The sequence below is a fragment of the Sordaria macrospora genome, chromosome 3 (assembly GCF_033870435.1).
Source record: "Sordaria macrospora chromosome 3, complete sequence".
Lineage (NCBI taxonomy): Eukaryota > Fungi > Ascomycota > Sordariomycetes > Sordariales > Sordariaceae > Sordaria > Sordaria macrospora.
Window position 1 is genome coordinate 3953127 of NC_089373.1, and position 20160 is coordinate 3973286.

General features: G+C 52.6%; 7 protein-coding genes and 1 non-coding gene across 8 annotated transcripts; 6 read left to right on the top strand and 2 right to left on the bottom strand.

Moving 5' to 3' along the window:
* The first annotated feature begins 632 nt into the window (after window positions 1-632).
* On the top strand, window positions 633-3168 carry SMAC4_00997 (uncharacterized protein). Its single transcript, XM_003350058.2, has 2 exons — window positions 633-1458; window positions 1517-3168. Exons 1-2 carry the CDS (start codon window positions 1115-1117, stop codon window positions 2970-2972), a joined length of 1800 nt encoding a protein of 599 aa, XP_003350106.1. The 5' UTR covers window positions 633-1114; the 3' UTR covers window positions 2973-3168.
* A 2155-nt stretch (window positions 3169-5323) lies between these two features.
* On the top strand, window positions 5324-6889 carry SMAC4_00998 (uncharacterized protein; the record flags this gene model as incomplete). The annotated part of the gene is made up of 2 exons (XM_003350059.2): window positions 5324-6114; window positions 6233-6889. Exons 1-2 carry the CDS (start codon window positions 6013-6015, stop codon window positions 6887-6889), a joined length of 759 nt encoding a protein of 252 aa, XP_003350107.1. The 5' UTR covers window positions 5324-6012.
* A 995-nt stretch (window positions 6890-7884) lies between these two features.
* Window positions 7885-9166, top strand: SMAC4_00999 (uncharacterized protein; the record flags this gene model as incomplete). Its single annotated transcript, XM_003350060.2, has 2 exons — window positions 7885-8002; window positions 8113-9166. 2 exons carry the CDS (start codon window positions 7885-7887, stop codon window positions 8910-8912), a joined length of 918 nt encoding a protein of 305 aa, XP_003350108.1. The 3' UTR covers window positions 8913-9166.
* A 52-nt stretch (window positions 9167-9218) lies between these two features.
* SMAC4_13512 lies at window positions 9219-9292 on the bottom strand. The gene has a single exon. It is a non-coding gene; the product is annotated as a tRNA-Val (tRNA).
* Window positions 9293-9675: 383 nt separating this feature from the next.
* SMAC4_01000 (uncharacterized protein) lies at window positions 9676-11637 on the top strand. Its single transcript, XM_003350061.2, has 3 exons — window positions 9676-10379; window positions 10483-10717; window positions 10787-11637. Exons 1-3 carry the CDS (start codon window positions 10143-10145, stop codon window positions 11503-11505), a joined length of 1191 nt encoding a protein of 396 aa, XP_003350109.1. The 5' UTR covers window positions 9676-10142; the 3' UTR covers window positions 11506-11637.
* A 669-nt stretch (window positions 11638-12306) lies between these two features.
* On the top strand, window positions 12307-13428 carry SMAC4_01001 (uncharacterized protein). Its single transcript, XM_003350062.2, has 4 exons — window positions 12307-12455; window positions 12550-12675; window positions 12873-12940; window positions 13209-13428. Exons 2-4 carry the CDS (start codon window positions 12591-12593, stop codon window positions 13359-13361), a joined length of 306 nt encoding a protein of 101 aa, XP_003350110.1. The 5' UTR covers window positions 12307-12455; window positions 12550-12590; the 3' UTR covers window positions 13362-13428.
* Window positions 13429-13739: 311 nt separating this feature from the next.
* Window positions 13740-16119, bottom strand: SMAC4_01002 (uncharacterized protein). Its single transcript, XM_003350063.3, has 2 exons — window positions 15448-16119; window positions 13740-15389 (listed from the first exon to the last, which is right to left on the bottom strand). The coding sequence occupies exons 1-2, from the start codon at window positions 16075-16077 to the stop codon at window positions 14019-14021; spliced, it is 2001 nt and encodes a 666-aa protein (XP_003350111.2). The 5' UTR covers window positions 16078-16119; the 3' UTR covers window positions 13740-14018.
* A 1070-nt stretch (window positions 16120-17189) lies between these two features.
* Window positions 17190-20144, top strand: SMAC4_01003 (uncharacterized protein; the record flags this gene model as incomplete). Its single annotated transcript, XM_003350064.2, has 3 exons — window positions 17190-17389; window positions 17476-19273; window positions 19360-20144. The coding sequence occupies 3 exons, from the start codon at window positions 17190-17192 to the stop codon at window positions 19741-19743; spliced, it is 2382 nt and encodes a 793-aa protein (XP_003350112.1). The 3' UTR covers window positions 19744-20144.
* Between the last annotated feature and the right edge of the window lie 16 nt (window positions 20145-20160).

The following is a 20160-nucleotide window of genomic DNA, read 5'->3' on the forward strand; positions in this document are numbered from 1 at the left end:
AGAGTGATAGATATGTAGAACTGTCTTAGCTCCGACTTGTCACTGTTTGGCATTCCATCTCACCAATGCCCCAACGGTCCAGACACCCGCCCTCACCGATGACAAACAAGGCGGCACCTTTTCAAGCACTTTATGCGCGATCAGCGCAGCAAAAGGTGCCACCTTTTTTGTTATGACCGAGCCGCCCAAGGTCCGCAGACACTGAATGCTTGGCAAACGGATATCAAATTCGGGACCTGCAGTTGGACTGCGGGGCTCCGCGCGGGAACGTCGCAAGCCAAATCGATCAGCGGTTTAGCTTCTTGGCGCCGCCGGTTCTGACTCCGACTTCTTGGCATAAACTCGGCACCGCAGCGATTCCTCACCTTGCTCACCTCATACCTCACCTCAGACCTCACCTCCTCTCTGTTCCCCTCTCTAATGTCTCAGCCCTCACCGACGACCCCTGACCCATTGGCTCGTGCGTATCCATGTTGTGAGACGACACGAGATCGGCAGTTTGACAACACCCAACCATCCGACGAACCAACCACGACATGAAGCACACTGCACGTGGTGATTGCAGAGTCAACTCTACATATGTAATGGGACCTGACTCTTCCTCTTCAGGTCGCATCTCTCGCTTGTTCTTTGTTACTTGAGTTCTCCTACCTTTTGAGACGACTGTTTGTTCAACTGGGTCAACCAAGATAGTCGTTCAAGACCTCGACTCATGGCGACCGGGACGTGACACAGCAGGGTCTATTCGATTGACTTCACGGCGGGACATCGGGGGGCCGATAGACGGGAATCATCAACAGTGAAATTATATCGCATTGATATATGACGAACCGCTTCAACAACAATCACCCTTGCGCATAACTCGTACATCTCGGAAGAACAACAACTTCAGCACTGACCAAACCCGCCTGGCTGGCCATCAAGGTACCCGCAAGGATATCCTATATATCCCCATTTACATCGTCACCTTCCGGTAAAATCAACAGTTAGGGAGACCGATTCCGCGCAGCGTGGTATCCGCGAATACACGTGGTGACGGGAGAGGTGGAATACGAAGTCGAGGAACCAAGGGGGAATTGGAATTGCTTCACAATTGCGCCGAGTAGAACCGACCATGAATACGGCTACCAAAGGAACAACGTCCAGAGCATCCTCTGCATTTACCTCCCTTTTCAGGAGGGTGGGAGGATGGGGCTCACAACATAAATACTCGCCACTCGATCACGATGGTGAAGCTTCAGAAGGAGGAGGAACTTCAGAGAGTCAGACTCAGGCATTGCTTCCGAACGGCGAGTCGACAGACGACGACAACTTGGACGAGGAAAGTCAACTTCAACCCCAAAAACAGAGAAGCTTGCTTTATCGGTTGGTTTGGGGAGATCCTAATAAGATCTTTGTCAAACTCGTCATGCTTCTCTTGATGGTTCCGCTGTTCAGCTACCTGGCTGCTGCTTCAATGTGAGTTCTCTTCTTCCTTGCCCTATCTTCACGTCCGAAATACTAACCATCTCATCAGACGGGTACTCTCTCCAAATCCAGTACCATGCGACACTCCTGAACTTGGATACCAATGTGACCGGAAGACCACTCACACATGGGGTCAATACTCGCCCTTCTTCTCAGTTCCCTCGGAAATCTCACCCTCCGTCCCCGATGGCTGCCGCCTGACCTTCGCCCAAGTCCTCTCCCGTCATGGCGCCCGCTTCCCGACCCCCGGCAAGGCCGCCGCCATCTCCGCCGTCCTTACCAAAATCAAGACATCTGCCACTTGGTACGCTCGCGACTCGAAGTTCATCAAGAACTACAACTACGTCCTGGGCGTAGACCACCTCACCGCCTTCGGCGAGCAAGAGATGGTCAACTCCGGCATCAAGCTCTACCAGCGTTACTCCTCGCTCATCCGGGACTACACCGACCCTGGATCGCTCCCCTTTGTCCGCGCCTCCGGTCAAGAGCGAGTGATTGCCTCAGCCGAGAACTTCACTACCGGGCTCTACTCCGCTCTCTTAGCCGACAAACAACCTCCCTCCTCTGCCCTCCCGCTTCCACAACAGGAAATGCTCATCATCTCCGAAGCCCCGACAGCAAACAACACCATGCACCACGGCCTCTGCCGCGCCTTTGAGGATTCCATCACCGGCGACGAGGCGCAGGCAAAATTCATAGCCGCTAACTTCCCGCCCATCACCGCGCGCTTGAATACCCAGTTTAGGGGTGTAACCCTCTCCGACACGGACGTCGTCTCGCTCATGGACTTGTGTCCGTTTGACACCGTGGCATACCCGCCCCCTTCCCTCACCACCGCCTCTTCCCTCTCAGAGGGACCCAACAAGCGGATCTCCCCCTTCTGCACCCTCTTCAACCCCCAAGACTTCACAATCTACGACTACCTCCAATCCCTAGGCAAGTACTACGGCTACGGCCCGGGTAATTCCCTGGCTTCCACGCAAGGCGTAGGCTACGTCAACGAACTTCTCGCCCGGCTCACCCGTTCCCCAGTGGTCGATAACACGACTACGAACTCCACTTTGACCGGAAACGAGGAAACTTTCCCTTTGAACAGGACCGTATACGCGGACTTCAGCCACGACAATGACATGATGGGTATCTTAACCGCCCTGCGCCTCTTCGAGGGTGTGTCGCCCATGAGCAACGAGACGATACCTGAAAAGTATGGCAAGACGGGTGATGACGGATTGACGGAAAAAGATCTGTTCAAGGTGGGCTGGCAGGTGCCGTTTGCGGGGAGGGTGTATTTCGAGAAGATGGTTTGTGATTCTGATGCTGATGGGGATGGGAAGATTGATGAGAATGAAGAAAAGGAAGAGATGGTGAGGATATTGGTTAATGATCGCGTGGTTAGGCTGAATGGGTGTGGGGCTGATGAGGAGGGGAGGTGTAGATTGGGGAAATTTGTGGAGAGTATGGAGTTTGCTAGGAAAGGGGGGGATTGGGGGAGGTGTTTTGGGTAGAGACAGGTAGGATTTGAAGATGGGTTAGGTAAGGTACGTAGGTTATGTATGGACTTGGGATGGATAACATACCTCTACAGTCTTTCCTTGGGCGGAGCAGGATATGGCCCGAGGAAGACAGTGAAACAAACGCCCACGAGTTCACATCTTCCAAGGTTAGAAAGACCTGAGATGGATGGCCTCATTGTTCTCAAGGCCTCGAATGCATTGTTTTCGAGGTCTCATTGCTCTCGAGGCGTCAGTACTTTCAAGACCTCGGTTCATTACTCTCCAAGCCTCATTGCTCTCAACACTTCCCTATCGTTCCCGTTGCTCCCAATGTCTCTTCATTGCTCCCATTGCCCCCATTACTCAAACAATGTAGTAAGCAAGCAAAGCGAAGCAAAGCAAAGCACACCTCTGCTATGTTAGTAGGGCAGAGGTATCCTGCCTGGCAAGCAAAAACTATGACACGAGCGAGCGAGCAAAGACCACTATCCGACCATCAAGTCAATACAGTATTGCAACCCGTTGTATATATACTTTTCCCAATTCCTCCTTCCACTCGTAAAACGTATTCCTACCTGTACACATACATGTAGACATCTTTCTCTTGGGCTTTATATATCCCACTTGATCCACTGGATGTGGAGGTGGAGGTGGAGGTGAAGACCCTGAGAGTGTTGGATAGCGGCGTCCCTCCTTGTTCACAGCAGCATGAGTGCCACTAACGGCAGACTTATTGACTACCTGATGTTGATGTTGATGTTGATGTTGCACTCTCTCCGCTAGTTAGTTTCCATTTCTCTTCCATTTGAGATCTTTCTTCTTGTCCACACTTTTGGTCATCTTGTATGGGAAGGACTTCTTGTTGCCGAGTTGTAAGTTTTCCGCAAATGCCGGCTTCTTCTCATCCGCTTTGACAAGACCCAAATCAGGGTTGTTGTCATCCACCATGTCTGTCTGGGGTGTGTTCTCCGGTGTAGTCGTTTAGGACTGGAACAGTGCAGGGCGCCAGACCATCGTTCCTCGTCCGAAAGCCTAACGCCAAGGATAAACCTTCTCAGCTAGGGAAGTTGAACAGAATAAAAGTACCAATAGATAGCCTTCGTCTGAGGCATCCTCCAAGTGTCCTTCTCTTTTCGGTAGATCTTGTTTGGAGTGTTTGTGTGTTTTTCGAACGATGCTTCAAGGCCTTCGAACACACGAGGTTAAGTGAGATTGTCATTTGACGTTCTTCTGCCAGCTTGAAGCAGTCGGTATGCCATCAGAGTAGCACATTCCCTCTGGCTCGAATTCATCTGTATGGTTGAAGAGGCCATCTTCCGGATTGTGACATTCAACTACTCACGATCCTCCGCATGCATCTCCTTCTCCAGGTTCTCAACGGTAAGCTTTCCGCTCCCCGCCGGACATAGAAACAAAAGGATAGGCTCTGCCTTCCAAGTCTCCCCGTTGCTGGAAGGCATACTCAGCAGCATCCAAGTCAATTTTGTCATCACAGCCATCACGGTAAGATAGTATTCTCAACGTCTTCGCTTCCCATTCAGCGGTACGGTCTGTGACACGATACGTAGAAAAACACTCCAGCTCGACCTGGGTTTAAGTACTAGTAGCGTTGGTCAGATATTCTTCTGTTCAGCCTTGTCTTGAGCTTCAATAGCGTCGGTCAGAGTCTCGATAGACTCGAGCAGAGTGTCGGTTTTAGTCTTCCTTTTGGGCTTCGTCACTTCGATTTCGGGGCGTTAAGGACGGGAGTCGTCCAAGCTTGCCCGTGACAATGCATCTCTCCTGCAAGAATCAGGGTAAGGTTTGTCAAGACTTGATTAAGTGGGCGGAGTACGTATCCAACTCACCGCAGGCATTTTGACAGGACCGTTACATGCCCAGTTATACGCATATAACTTGGTGCTGGGTCACCCGTTAACAGCTGAACGTCTGTCAATAACTTTGGGGTTCCGATGTACTCTTTTCATACCACTCTACGGCATAGATTCGCTTGTTCGCCTCGCGTTTTTCAATTCTTTTTATCCCGGATGTCCTACGATGAAGTCGCGGAGCTAGAACGGCTCGACGGATGATACGGAACAAGAACCCTCACGACTCCCCACTCCGAGTTCCTGGTCTGGGTATGACTTCTCTTGTACTTACATACTGACCTTGTCCCACCAGTTAGTATCTCACTGGGCTGAAAATGATATCTTTCGTCTTGTCCATCAAGAAGCAGAAGGTACAAGTTGACAAAGAGATAAGGGGAAAGTTGACACAGTGATGTTGTGAGTGGTACACATTTGAGGTGGTGACAGAAAAGAAAAACAAGAAGGTTGCAAGTTGACTTGCCAAGCACATTTTGTACCTGGACAAGGTCAAGACGGCAGGCACCCGCTAAAGCTTGTCGCTAACAGTGGGTCTTCACTCCCCCTTTGGGCTTGGACAACCAGCAGGCTTGGCTGATCTGGATGTTTGCAGCTGCATTCATCCTTGTCGTCTTGGCAGAAAGTCCCGCTCACCCACCGGTTGTAGGCAGGGAAGCCCCGCTGACGACAGTCCATTCCCTCTTCAATCCGGTGGTCGCGGAGCTATCAACTTTAACACCCTCCTCCACCATTCGCTGTTCCTTTTTCCTCCCGGTCCGGAATCCGTATCACCCGCGGAGTACCTACACACGATAAATAAAGCCTCATCCTCTTTCCGCGTGTCAAATACCGAGAAACAGTCAGCAACGGTACCTCAGATCCAGGTACCTGTACTCCACGGCCCCGGGACCCAACCGTCTGCAAACTCCACGAAACGGCTGCCTTCTTCCCGGTTTTGCGCCAGCCTCTCTTTTGCGACGCTTTTACCCACAATCACACACCAACCGTCAAACGAGCAACCGCAAAAATTATCTCCGACCACTTCACAACCAGGAACAGATGCGAGCGGAAAACCACGTACGATCAACGACTCCATTGACTTCCTCTTGATCTCGATCCGTCCGTTCCGCCCGCCTCCATTCTTCTATCCAACACGCAGCAGCCAAGCGGAAAAAGGAACCGAGCCAACGAACTCGACCTTGACCATGGGGCCGGCTAGCGTTATTATCCTCTGCGTCTTCCTCGCAGTGGTGGCTGCCGCCATCTTTTACATCCTAATCACACGCGTCCAAGCAACACGTCTGGGAGTAAGTCATCCCTCTACCTATTTCCAACGTCGCCTGGTCTTGCATATATCTTGACTCAAATTCCAACTCCTTTTGCGAACGAATAATGATAGACAACCGGACTGACATCGTGTTACAGCTCCCACCACCACCCATTACCTCGTATATCCCTTTCTGGCCCGAGCGCTCCAACTCGCTTCCCTACGCTAACAACACCTCTTCTTCTTCCGGTGGTATCAAAGGATGGTTCGGCAGGTTCAAGAAGAACAACAATCGCACTGCGGCAGGTGCCTACGAGCCTTCTGGCGGTAACCCCAACGCCGCCCAGAGCCGCGGCTTCGGACCCCTCGATCCGGATGAGGCATGGGATGCGCGCGTTGGACATGAGGCGGATGGCTATGGACCTACATACTACGAAGAGACGGAAATGCAGCCCCCTCGGCACAACAACCTCGGCGATAATACCAGTTACGGAGGTAGCAGCTACCAGATGAACATCCCGACCAACCCAGACACCGCTCAGCCTGGCATTAGCAACCCCTTCGCCGATCCCGATGAGGTTGAGAGAGGCAGGAGGAGGAGCCGTTCTCCTGGCCCGGTTGCAAACAAAGGATTGAGTGCGCCCGCCTCCCAAAACCCGTTCGATGATGCTGCCGCGGATTCCGGCAACGCTGCCATGAGAGGTGTCAGCCCCCGTCCGATTGAGGGCAGCAGAACCTCAAAGCCGATTGGTCACAACAATGGCGAGCCCGAGAGCCCAGCAGAGAGAAGATCGATCTTCAGGGAAGACGTTTGAGGTAGCGATGACCTAGGGGATGGGTGTTATTGGCGGCACAAACAAAGAATTAAGAGGAACCCTTGTGTGGCCTCCAATCCCTACGAAAAGCACGACGGAAAGCACGAGGAAATGGTGTAAAGAGGTGTTAAGGCGCGGCTACATATTTCATGAGTGGGCCATTATTTTTTGTGAGGGAAAGGTATTCGGGTAGCTGTTAACGGACACCGTTGTCTTGTTACCCGGAAAGATGGCATGGACAACATTTGGATTTGGATGCTTCATGATTTCTGGGAAGGGCGGCTGGTTGGGAGTTGGGACACGGGTCTTTTTCTATCTGTGTGTGTTCGATTACTTCCGCAAGAGTTACTTGAGAATGAAGAAGCCCTACGATAAGCAACGTACCGGTTGCCAATGCCAGTCAAGGGACGAGAATTCAAAGCCACATATGCGCCAACATGGAGGGAGTTTTACCCACGACCAACCGAGTTCTCAGACACAAAGACCGGCACGCCTTGCATTCCAACACAACAGCTCTTCCAGAACCAAGACAGAAACGCATATGACACGGCCCATGCATTATTCGATCGCATCAAATCAATCTCCTCGTGCGTTACCAAACTTGCGGCCGTCCAATGTCTCGGTCGGGACATCGGATGATGGGATGAGACCGAAAAGAAAGCATGTTTAAGACCCCACTTCGGCCGCAGCCCCACCTTCGCCGAGCTGGCCGAGCCCCTGAATGGGACGGACCAACACACGATGACATGGAAGCTTTGGTGCTCTCCACCTCCCCCGCGCTTGAAGCTTATGTACCCCGAGTTTCTTAAGAGCTTCAACCAACAAGGTTCTCCTTCTGATATATCAGTTTTCTTGAAACTTCTCTTTCCCAACTGTGCAAATAGCTTCTCGCCTATATACCACAGACCCTTCACGACGTTGTTGTCGATTAATCTTGTCTTATTACTGTACCATCATAACTCGAATTTCTAATAGCTACGGCGACTACCATCAGCATGTCCGACATCAACCTTCAAGAAATCCATGACACCCTCGTGGAGGTCGCTTTCGAGGCCGGCAGAATGATCCTCGCCGCCAACCCGAACAACATCGACAAGGGTTCAAAGATGAACTGTACGTGTGCTTCTCCTAATCTCCCGAGTCCTTCCCCAGCAGTTACCTATTCGCTCTTGACACTCACCCTCATTTAACTAACAACCCCCCCTTTTCCCTCCCCAAAACAGCCGCCGACATAGTAACCGAAACCGACCAAGCCGTCGAACGCATGGTCTCTAACACCCTCCGCACCAAATACCCTTCCTTCTCCTTCGTCGGCGAAGAGACCTACGTGGCCGGCGAAACCAAAGTCACCTCGGCGCCCACCTTCATCGTCGATCCCATCGACGGCACCACCAACTTCGTCCACGGCTACCCGCACGGCTTCTGCATCTCGCTCGGCCTCGCCCTCGACCGCCGCCCCGCCGTCGGTGTCGTCTACAACCCCGCGCTCGACACTTTGTGGACGGCCATCAAGGGCCAGGGCGCTTACTGCCAGCGCAACGCCTCGCAAGAAGCTGGAAAGGGGCAGGGGCCCAAGCAAAAGCTGCCATTGAACGGCGGTCAACCACTTGGTAATCTGTCTACGGCGCTGGTCGCCGTCGAGTGGGGCAGCCAGAGAGATGGAAACAACTTTGATATCAAGACGAGAGTGTTCAGGCAGTTGACTGCCTCCAAGGAGAATGGAGGCAGCATGGTGCATTCCCTGAGGAGTCTGGGCAGCGCGGCGCTGAATATTTGCGCGGTGGCGGCGGGTCAGGTAGATATGTACTGGGAGGGCGGGTGTTATGCGTGGGATGTGTGCGCGGGTTGGTGTATCCTGGAGGAAAGCGGCGGGATCATGGTTAGTGGGAATCCCGGGGATTGGAACCCGGAGCTGGATTCGAGACTGTATTTGGCTGTGAGGGGGGCGGAGAGCGGGCAGAAGGAGATCGTGGAGGAGTTTTGGGGGGTTATTGGGGAGGATAAGATGGATTATAAGCATTAGAGTTAATGGGGGGTAACAGTTGGAGAGGTAATGGATGGGTACGGGTTTAGGTTATAAATATTGGGAGCAGTAATGAGCACTGCATTGCGGGTTTGGAAGTATGCGGCACGCAGGTCCGGGATTATCATTAGAAGTGCTGGCTGGGTAAGGGTTCATAATTCTAGCAAAGGGCCGTTCAGGTTTCGCATATCGTGCGAGACAACTGTGCCATAAACAAAAAGGAAAAGTGATTTTGTCCTGGAAAGCTGTCGCAACGACAAGCGACATTTACATGGCAAAAAGTTCGAAAAAAAAGAAGTTAACATGTGATCCGACTGAGGCTCGATCTCAGGACCTTCAGTGTGTTAGACTGACGTGATAACCAACTACACCATCGGACCGTTGTTGTGAATAAAGATTTCGTGCGCTTTTATTGCTCATAAAGCAAAATCTGCTAATTTTCATATTCTGGAATGTCGCTCTTTCTTCCAATGCTGGAAGGAGTCGATACCAACTGCTGATAGTTGAGCTGGTTGGTTTGCCAAGTGAGCACCTGGGTTATATACTATGTGATCTGATCCATTTTGGAGGCTAACTAGGGAAGAACCATATATCTGTTGTTTTTTAAGGAGGCTATTTCGAGTTCAGCTAAAAAGTCGAACAGATGGCGAGCCTCACAATGTGCAACTCGGCCTTCGACGCCAAGTTGCCATTGTTTGGATGGGAAAAGGGGCTCAGGGGTCAACAAAAAGTGGAGCCCTATGCACCACGAAGCTACGGCAAGGCACAAAGCCATGTGCGCACATCCGTCGGCCCCCCGGTCCTGTTGCGAGGCGGGCATCATCCACCGACAGAGAGCTTGGACGGATCCGCCTGACAACTTCCCACTGTAATTACACCGCGCTACGGGGCTGTACACTTGCAACAACCCGACCTGATTTCCTCGAGATACCCTCAACCCAATCGAATTCATTCACATTGACCGAGTGTCATCTCCCGCATAGTCCAGCTTATCTCCGTGACCGTCTCGCCTAATTGAACGTCAATTGTTCCCATCATCTCGAGGACGGTCAATCAGCAGTCAGTCCCGTCGACGACCGCATCATCACTACCCGACAGGAACCCGAAGCCGTCATCCCCGGACCTAGGTTGCCATTGCGATTCACAGCCCTTCGACTCCAGAGGCGGCTACTCGCCAACTTTCCAACTCACTTACACGACGTATAAATCACTCCGAAACCAACCGCGACAATGCCGCCAAAAATCGAAGCGCAGGAAATCGAGACGTACTGGAACATCTTCTCGGCACGAACAAATGGCGGCAAGTTCCTGACGGGCGAGCAGGCGGCGCCCGTGCTAAAGAACAGTGGCCTGCGCGATGACCAGCTGGAGCGCGTGTGGGATCTGGCCGATGTGGACAATGACGGAAACCTTGATTTCGAGGAGTTCTGCGTTGCGATGAGGGTCATTTTTGATCTTTTGAACGGGGTTCGTTTTTACCTTAGCCTCCCTGCCTGAAGACGCGAGCGAGGAAGCAGCAACGGCAGTATCAGTATCAGAGAACTAACACGGGACGACGACGGAAACACAGGAATACGCAGATGTCCCGACAACCCTCCCAGACTGGCTTGTCCCCGAATCCAAAGCCCACCTGGTGCAAGCGAACCGCGCGCTAACCGGCAAGGCGCCGAAATTCGAGCAAGTCGAAGATGAAGATGATACCCCTGGCTTGAAGGATGGGTTCGACTGGTACATGAGCCCGGCGGATAAGTCCAAGTACGAGCAGATCTATCAAGAAAACCGGGATATGCGCGGCGAGGTTTCCTGTATGTTTGACTTTCCCTTCCCTTCCCTTCCCACTCCTACCCTATGCTAACCTACCCGCTTTTCCACAGTCGCCGCCCTCCAAGACCTCTACGACTCCCTCTCCGTCCCCGATACCGACATCCGCTCCGCCTGGAACCTGATCAACCCTTTGGCCTCATCGACCATCAACAAAGACGCCTGCCTCGCCTTCCTGCACATCCTCAACTACCGGCACGAAGGGTTCCGCATCCCGCGTACCGTGCCCGCCTCTCTGCGCGCCTCCTTCGAGCGCAACAAGATCACCTACAACGTCAACGACCCCTCCCAATCGCGCTGGGCCCAAAAGGCCGACGACGAGACCTCGACCGGTCGCAAGGCCAAGTTTGGCGACCAGTACCTGACGCGCCTGGGCCGGTCCTCCTTCAAGACGGCCGGCACCGATTTTTCCTCTGAACAGACGGACGACCAGTGGGAGGAGGTCCGCCTCAAAAAACAGTTGGCCGAGTTGGAGGAGAAGATGGCCAAGGTCGAGGAGGCGGCGAACCGTCGCAGGGGCGGGAAGAGGGATACGAAGCCGGCCCTTGTGAAAAGGGAGTTGGAGCAGCTGCTGGATTATAAGCGCAAGGAGCTGAGAGATTTGGAGGAGGGCAAGGGGAAGGCGGCGGCGGGTGGGAGCTTGAAGAGCGTGGCGGATGATTTGGCGACGGTCAAGGAGCAGGTGGAGGGGCTGGAGGCGCATTTGAGGAGTAGGCAAGAGGTGTTGGAGCAGTTGAGGAGGGAGATCGAGGAGGAGAAGGTTGGGAGGTAATGAGGTGGGTTGAAAAGAGAGAGAACGGGTTGGGATATCTTGTTGGGTTCCTCAAGATGAGGACCAGGGGCAGTTTGCCGGGTTCCCGGGACATGATCGATTGGGGTTTATTTACTTGCGTTCATCTTTCTAAAACAGCATAATCTCTTAATGGTATTCAGTGGAGTAGAAGGAAGCTGCCTGAAGGGCCATATCTTGAGTCCGGGCACTTATGACATGACTGCAGTGGTGTTTCATCCCATCGGTCATCACACGGCACAACCGCTCACACCGGCAAAATCCTTAATATTTGCGTCAAGTGACGAGAAACCAAATATTTCGACGTGCTATTCCAAGTCTTGGCGTACTGGTGCTTGTAATATGTCAAGATATTCCCTACCGACGGGAGCATGTAGGCTCAAGCCAGTAGTATATCGGTGCGGGTTGCTGGAAATGGATCATACACGCATATAAACAGCAATAGTCGTTAATTAATTAACACGGATCATGCAGTTCCTGGACTATCACCTGAGCCCATAATCATATGCATAGAGTAAGGCTGCCAGGTCAGAAAGATGGGAGTTGAAGAGGGTGTTGTAGATGTTATCATAGGATCGATAACTACAAGTGGGGCTAATGACGCTCATGGTCACATGGAAGAGCTTCCAGGGGAAAGGACCCCTCCCCACACACACTCACTGCTGGAAAGTCCACAACAGCGCAGTATTAACTCCGCAGTTTGGAGCCTGGAAGGTACCTACCCCGCCAATCCGGTTCGAGAGTTGCATTTCATCCCATCCTTGGATCCTCAACAAGTTGTCGTGCAGTGTTGTACTGTGAGGGTACAATGTGCACTAAGGAACTTGTTTGGCGTACTTAAAAGAACCGTCCTGCTATAACCCTCAATCTCCCGAACTCTTCTCTCTCCTTTCCACTCTCTCCATCCGTTCCATCTCCAAGTTCCATATACCGTAAGTACACAACTGCCTCTACCCAAAACACCATCGCGACACGCAACTACGTCCGAGTCTCTAGCTAACCCAAAGCTATTACCTATACCAACAGCAAACCAACCAAACCCACCAACCCCCCCAACAACAATCAAAATGTCTGCCGCTTTCGAGAAGGCCGTTGCCGATTCCAAGAAGCTTACTTCCAAGCCTTCTAACGATGATCTCCTCGAGATTTATGGTGCGTCGCGCCCACGTCCCGTCCCGGCCCACTCCCATACTCTCTTGCCCTCGCTGGACGAACCATGAAGTAGCCGAGGTCCTACCAGGCTCATGTGATCGATCGAACAGAGCTGGGGCGTCGGAGCTCCAACAAGACTCGACAACCACGGGCAAGGCAAGGCAGCTAGCTAACCATCCTTCTTCGTTCATCCACAGCTCTCTACAAGGTCGCCACCGGCGCCGACTTCTCCAAGGCTGACAAGCCTGGCGTGTTCGACCTGAAGGTTCGTTTTCTGTATTCCGTCACTCATCCCATCCCATCTCTCCCCCCATCACGCCCGCGCTCTTCCTCTTCTTTAGTCGTTCGAGTCACGAACCTCCTTCCACCTGTCCACCCGTCCATCCACCCGTACCACAACCCACCCATCGCGCAACCCGTCCCTACCCACCAAACTCCATGCCATGCCACGAAACCAAACATCCACCCACCCTCCTCTATACGCCCAACTACGGACTACGGAAGCTAACATGACATTCTCCCCCTAAAAATAGGGCAAGGCCAAGTACAACGCCTGGTCCAAGATCAACGACGAGGGTCTTTCCGCCGAGGAGGCCCAGGCCAAGTACGTTGCCAAGGTCGAGGAGATGAAGACCCAGTACGGCTACGACGAGAACAAGGCCCCCGAGGCTGTTGGCTCCAACTAAAAGCGAGCGAGCTTAGATAGATACCCGTTGTTGAAAAGAGCTTATAATATGATATAATGCCATTTATGACAGACAAAAAGATTCCCGAAAAAGTCTAAAGAGTTGATGTTCGAATGTGTTTGAGGCTATGGTATGACGGTGTGCATGGTTTGCTTGCGGAGACCGGTCCAGACCAGACCGGTGACGGGAAGATTAGGGGAGGGCAGAGCCTCGTGCTAGGTAGTAGGATGGAAGTTCGTGGCTCGGTTTCACGAGAGATGTCGTGTTGAGCTTTGTCTGGATGGGCAAGCCTGCGATTCTTTATTCCGGAGCTCAGTAGTTGGCTATTCTTGACATTTTGTTTGCATGACATGCAGACATTCATGACGAGGTAGGTACCTACGTAGCTCAGACTACCCACATACATACAGTACATCTTGTCTAAATGTCGCGATCTGCAAACAAGCAATTTCTCCGGTTTTCCTGCGGGTTCAGTTACACTACATTTGAAACGGCTGTGGTATCCCGTCTGTACATGACGTGGGGGGATGACACAGCACTTTGAGCCGCGTCTTGAAGCATATCGGTATGTGTAGGAGGAAAACAAAAAGGGGTATCATTCAACATCAGACCGAAAGTGTCACATCCAGCCACTTCTCAGCTCTGAGCCGTTCCGCATCACTCATGTCGCCAAACCTGCCCCATCCAATCCGGCTCCAAGTGGTTCGCCGTGGCAACCCAAGGTACCTCTTGCGGCCCGTACCGCTGCAATGGGAGGTTATATGGCATTCGCAAGCCCACCACCACTGTTGACTCGTCCTCCTCCTCATCACCACCTGCACCTCCATCCTCGCCGTCTCTTGTGGCTGACTTGGTGCCGCCCCTTTCCCCAGCCAAAGACGTTCCATCCTTACTACTACTTAGACCCGTAGGGGTATCCGTAAGAAAAGTAGGTACCATCACCGCTTTCCTCTTTTCACCACCACCACTATCCGCAAACAACTCGGGCCAAACCATCACCCCAATCTCATAAGAACATATACGCACCTGCGGCTCGCCGGCATTGTTCTTACTCTGCGCGTCACCCCAGGCTTGTTTAGAAAGGTTGGCTGATGTGAGCAGAGCCCAGTCAATCCGGTCTTTGGTCTTCTGGTTGGTATAGCGAATGAAGGTTTTGATATGCGGAGCCGCGCGTTGGCGGCCTGCTTCACGGATGGGTACGGTGGTAGTCGTATCATCACCTCCATCAGCAGAGTCATTCGCCCAGTGACAGAAGATTGGTCTCAAATACTGGAGCTGTTTAGCTTGTTGAGCAGACTGGATCTTGGTGTGGATGGATCCTCCGGACGAATAGCCGTCGAGGGACTTCCTGATTTCGTCGGGCGTGGGGAAGATGACTTTGAAGTCTGGCTTTTTTGATGATGATGACAGGGTCTTGGGGCCCTGCGAACCGCTGAGTGCTTCGAAAAGAGTGCTTTTGAGCCAGTTGTCTGTTGGGCCGAGGGTCGCGATGGAGGATATTTGAATTACCATTTCGGCTTTTTCGCTTTTGTTGTGATCACGGTCCGCCGTTTGACGGACGGGAACCGACTTGAGAGTTTCTTTCATGGCAGCCCAGCCCCACCGGGTCGGGAAGTTGTCGACTAGAGAGTGTCGTCCTGGAACACTAGCGATCAGTGAGCCGCGTATTGATGAGAAGTCATACTTGGAGAGTTGGTCAACGAGAGGCTTGCAGGCAGTCCGGTATGAGCGTAGATAGTTCAGAAAGTCAATCTCGAACTTCTCACCAGAGCCAGCAGCGGGTGGTGAGGACCGAGTAGAGGATGCAGGCTGCTGAGTGTCTGCTTTGAGAAGGGGAAGTCGGGGAGATATCCAGGCGCCATTTGTCATGTTACCCCAGTCTTTCGGGATCAGATTCGCTGTGTGGATGATGATTTCCGCTGTATCATCTAATCGGAAAAGAACCATCAATTTGCTGTGATGGGTGCCGAAAGGCTCAGGGAGATAGGCATGATGTGTGGTGATATTGGGGTAGCGATCGGTGTCAGACTAGTTGCTTGGTTAGTACTGAACAACATCATGAAGTGAGATTTCAACTTGGACATACCTGTATTTGCAGCCTATTGGGATCCTCCTTCTTCCAAAAGCCGTGGACAACATGGACTTTGACTAGATGGCGAATGTCTTCGTCAAACGCGTTCATGAGGAAGTCAATATTGTGAAGGTAGTTGAACTCCCAACACTCTATGATCAGCGGGTCACCGAGAAGGTGCTTGAGTGATATGGTATCCTTGTTGGAAGCCTGTCCTAGTGAGCGAATTGTGGTAAGGTGAAACGGCGACTTGACGATCCTTTGAGATGGACATTGCTGCAGTTCTGTCTGCTGTTCTGTCTGCCGTTCTGCCTGCTCTTCTGACTGATGTTCTACCTGCTGTTCGGCCGGAAGCGACTCTCTCTTTTCTGAGCTTGTCCGGGGTTTCTTGAGTGGAGGGCTGACAGCACGACTGAGAGATCGCGGTGTTACCCTGCTACTTCCGCCTTTCTGGGCCTCATCAGCTTCACCCAGGTCAATATCTTTGACTATCCTTTTTGACGGACGGTTGTTCTGCATTGTGGTCGACACAGGCGTAGCAAGTCCACGCACAATCAGGTTGAGACTTCGATGGTGGACACTTGGAAGTCGACGGATGAGAGCTAAATGGATGTATCTTGGCAGGCTTGTGTAAATTTTGAGCATGAGATCATGTCTTAACCACAGGTAGACTTTGTGGTGGTTTTCTTCATTGCTCTTTCCGAGACAGTGTCTTTGATGTGTTGTTGTTGTTGTTGTTGTTGTTGTTGTTGTTGTTGTTGTTGTTGTTGTTGTTGTTGTTGCCGTTCCTTCCCTTCTGCCCAGCTGCCCAGCTGTTGTCTGCTAAGGGTGACTCCTTCCCAATGCGTGATAGTCCAATTCGAAGTCCTCAAATTCGGCTTTTGAGGGATTGAAAAACAGAGGTACGTCCTCTGGTTCCTTTAATAACCACAGACCCTCTTTGCGTGAGGACTAACAAGTGGTGCAAAAACTCTTATAGAAGTCCAAGTTGGTGATGAAGTACCGTATAACAGCCAGCAAAAAATCCGTCGTGAACAGGCGTTTCAGGGAGTCAAACTGTCAGCCAGTTGTTAACAATGGAAGTAACCACAGAAACCTTGAGATTTCAGTCCTGGTTGAAATAATGATCTTTTCCAAAAGAAACAATGGGTTCGAATGTTGGTTACCCTCGCTCACTCGACAACATGAAATGGACTGTGTTGTCGTCGGTTGAATGGCCAACTCCAACCAGCTTGGGGAAGTGTTTATTTCAGCCTCCTGTGGCTTGGCTCGGTTCCCGCGACGTGTGCCCCACCGACAAGTCTTGGCTGAAATCGTTCTAGCCCCCTGGGCGGGCCCTGAGAGTCCAGGGGCCAGCACGGCCGGTCGCCATTGCCTCGATCGCCTCCTGAATCCCTTTGACCCCCTGGCCCCCCGTCGCCTGAAGCAAGTAGCGGGTGTGAGGTGGAATTGTCCCCATGCCGCCAGCAGACCAACACCACCTCCGATTCTACTATTTTCAAAAGCGGTTTCGTCTCGCATCTTTTGGTTGTTGACTGTGAACACCGCTCAGTGCACCGTATTCCCCCACGCCACCATCGACGACCATCCCGTCGCGATCGAGCCGATATCACGAATTGGGTTCGATTAGGTTTCCCCCCGGCGTATTTTCCACCCAGGCGGTGCTGGTTCACTCTTCGATGCAGTGTGCGACAACCAGGCCCCGACATTGTTAAACAACATCACAACTTATCGCTTTTACATACCTGGCCACGACCATGAGGTGGCTTCCCCTTTTCTTGGGCGCGGCCCGTCTGGCCGTTGCCGCATCAACCACCACAACAACAGAAGCAGAGGACGACGTGGCAGAGTACACCAAGTTCAACGATGTATCGATACCACCACTTATCGAGCTCACCCCCGACAATTGGGAGAAGGAATCGAAAGCCAGCAAGTGGCTGATGGTTAAGCACTACAGGTATTTGTGCCGCCCCCATTGCTTGGTCTTTGAGACCCAGGTCTGGTAAGCATGCGACCGCGTTAGCTGACACCTCGCACCTGCAGCCCCTACTGCCCCCACTGCATTGACTTTGCTCCTACATATCAAACATTATACGAGTTCTACTACACATCAAAGCCCGTCGGAAACGAGAACGCGAACTTTACCAACTTCTACGACTTCCGCTTCGGCACCATCAACTGCGTGGCGTACTACGATCTGTGCAGCGCGCACAAGGCATCTTCCTACCCAACGACTACTCTCTACAAGAATGGCGAACAGGCCGAGACTCTTAAGGGCGTCAAGTCCATGGTTGTTCTGAGCGAGGTTGTAGAAAAGGCTCTTGAAGAGACCAAGCCCGGAACGAGACCCGCGAAGCTCGAGCTCCCCAAGCCCGGCGATACCTCTGCTCCTGGCTTTGTCTCCAAGGTCGGCACCCTCAAGGAGACCACCGAGGAGGCTACCAAGGTTGATTCCGCCAAGGATGTGCCCAAGGTCGATCTCGTCAAGGACTCCGCCAAGGTCGAACAACCTGAGAAGGATACTTTTATCACCGGAAACGACGAGTACTTGATGCCTACTCCCAAGGCCGAGGAGAAGCCCATGGACAAGGTTGTGGAAAAGGTGGCGGACAAGGCCACGGAAACCAAGGCCGCCTCCAAGGCGGACCCTTCTGTTGAGGCCAAGGCCAAGATCGAGAAGGCCAAGGAGGAGGAGAAGAAGTCTACGCCTGCTGCTTACTATGAGGCCCCTGCTGCCGCTGCCGCTGCCGCTGCCTCCATCAAGGGCAACAAGCCCAAGTCTACTCCTAACCCCAATGGTATCTCTCAGCCCCTCACTGCCGAGAGCTTCCAGAGCCAGGTCACCATGACCCAGGAGCCTTGGTTCATCAAGTTCTACGCCCCTTGGTGCCATCACTGCCAAGCCATGGCCGCCAACTGGGCTCAGGTCGCTCGCGAGATGAAGGGCCGCCTCAACATTGGCGAGGTTAACTGTGAGCAGGAGCAGCGCCTCTGCAAGGACGTCCGCGTCACCGGTTACCCCACCATTCAGTTTTTCCGTGGAGGCGAGCGCGTCGAGTACACTGGCCTCCGTGGTCTCGGCGATTTCCTTGCCTATGCCGAGAAGGCAATTGACATCTCCAAGGGCGTACAAGACGTGGATGCTGCTTCTTTCAAGGCTCTCGAGGAGAAGGAGGAGGTCATCTTTGTTTACTTCTACGATCATGCCACCACCACCGAGGACTTCCTCGCCCTTGAGCGTCTTCCTCTCAGCCTTATCGGCCGTGCCAAGCTCGTCAAGACCCGCGACCCCGAAATGTACGATCGCTTCAAGATCACCACCTGGCCCCGTCTGCTCGTCTCTCGCGAGGGCCGCCCCACTTATTACCAGCCCCTCACACCCAACGAGATGCGCGGCACTCGCCAGGTTCTTAATTGGATGAAGTCCGTTTGGCTGCCCATCGTTCCCGAGATGACCGCCTCCAACGCCCGCGAGATCATGGATGGCAAGATCGTTGTCCTCGGACTCCTTAACAGAGATGACGAGGAGTCGTTCACTGGCGCCATTCGCGAGATGAAGTCGGCCGCCAACGAGTGGATGGATAAGCAGATCCAGCTCTTCCAGCTGGAAAGGCAGGAGCTCCGTAACGCGAAGCAGCTGCGCATCGAGGAGGCCGAGGACCGCAACGACCAGCGTGCTTTGCGCAACGCTAAGAACATCCGCATCAACATGGACAGGGCGGACAGGAAGGAGATTACCTTTGCTTGGGTTGATGGCACTTTCTGGCAGAGGTGGATCAGGACCACGTACGGTATTGATGTCAAGGATACTGGTGACCGGATCATCATCAACGATGAGGATGTAAGTTTTTTTACCCCCCACCCATTTCACAGCTTTTAAGCCAGACTCGTTGAACACTTGCTGACATACTACTTTCCCCAATGCAGAACCGCCGCTACTGGGACCAGACCACCACCGGCAACCCCATCGTCCCCAGCCGCACCTCCATCCTCGAGACCATCACCAAGATCTCCCAGAACCCGCTCAACATCAAGCCCAAGCTCACCATCTCCGCCTTTGAGAAGATCTTCTTCGACATCCGCATGACCTTCTCGGAGCACCCCTACCTTACCATGGGCTGCATCCTCGGCATCGCCTTCGGCTGCCTCTCGTGGTTCCGCAACAGCGCTCGCGCCCAGAGGAGGGGCACCCACTTCAAGCTGGAGGAGGGCGGTGTTAGTGCTCCTACCGAGAAGGGAAGCTCCGGCGGCTTCATTCAAAGCGTGTTTGGCGGCAGCGGTGGTAGCAGCAATGGACCCAAGGCCGATTAAGTTACGCTCTTATCGGTCTTGTCTAATGTTGTGTGTGTTGTGTTGGTTTATAACTTTCATCGGGGAAGAAAATGATCTGGATTTTACATATGTTGCACGCGGTGGAGGTGCAAAATTGTAGTTAGTTAATGACTGATGGTTGTGTGTGTGTGTGGAGAAAGACGAATGAGGAGAGGCAGCGGAGGAAATTTGTGTATAATTGCGATTTTGGGGGACGGGGAGGAAGGGATGGATAGAAGGGATATCTGGAAGGACAGAGCATCACTGGGGGCTTTTGGCTTATTAAAAGGAAAACTGAACTCAAAGCCTTCTTTGACTGGGCATTGGTATTGATATTATTACACTTCTTGTTTTTTTCTTCCTTGGCCATGACTTTTTATATATTCCATTACACTAGGTTACTTCAGTTCCGGTGTT

Bases quoted from the DNA above. Each gene is read 5' to 3' on its own strand.
- SMAC4_00997 (XM_003350058.2), top strand. From the start codon at position 1,115: ATGAATACGGCTACCAAAGGAACAACGTCCAGAGCATCCTCTGCATTT. The intron at 1,459-1,516 runs GTGAGTTCTCTT...CCATCTCATCAG, and splicing joins TACCTGGCTGCTGCTTCAAT to ACGGGTACTCTCTCCAAATC.
- SMAC4_01000 (XM_003350061.2), top strand. From the start codon at position 10,143: ATGCCGCCAAAAATCGAAGCGCAGGAAATCGAGACGTACTGGAACATC. The intron at 10,380-10,482 runs GTTCGTTTTTAC...ACGGAAACACAG, and splicing joins TTTTTGATCTTTTGAACGGG to GAATACGCAGATGTCCCGAC. The intron at 10,718-10,786 runs GTATGTTTGACT...GCTTTTCCACAG, and splicing joins TATGCGCGGCGAGGTTTCCT to TCGCCGCCCTCCAAGACCTC.
- SMAC4_01001 (XM_003350062.2), top strand. From the start codon at position 12,591: ATGTCTGCCGCTTTCGAGAAGGCCGTTGCCGATTCCAAGAAGCTTACT. The intron at 12,676-12,872 runs GTGCGTCGCGCC...GTTCATCCACAG, and splicing joins TGATCTCCTCGAGATTTATG to CTCTCTACAAGGTCGCCACC. The intron at 12,941-13,208 runs GTTCGTTTTCTG...CCCTAAAAATAG, and splicing joins CTGGCGTGTTCGACCTGAAG to GGCAAGGCCAAGTACAACGC.
- SMAC4_01002 (XM_003350063.3), bottom strand. From the start codon at position 16,077: ATGCTCAAAATTTACACAAGCCTGCCAAGATACATCCATTTAGCTCTC. The intron at 15,390-15,447 runs GTATGTCCAAGT...CCAAGCAACTAG, and splicing joins CCAATAGGCTGCAAATACAG to TCTGACACCGATCGCTACCC.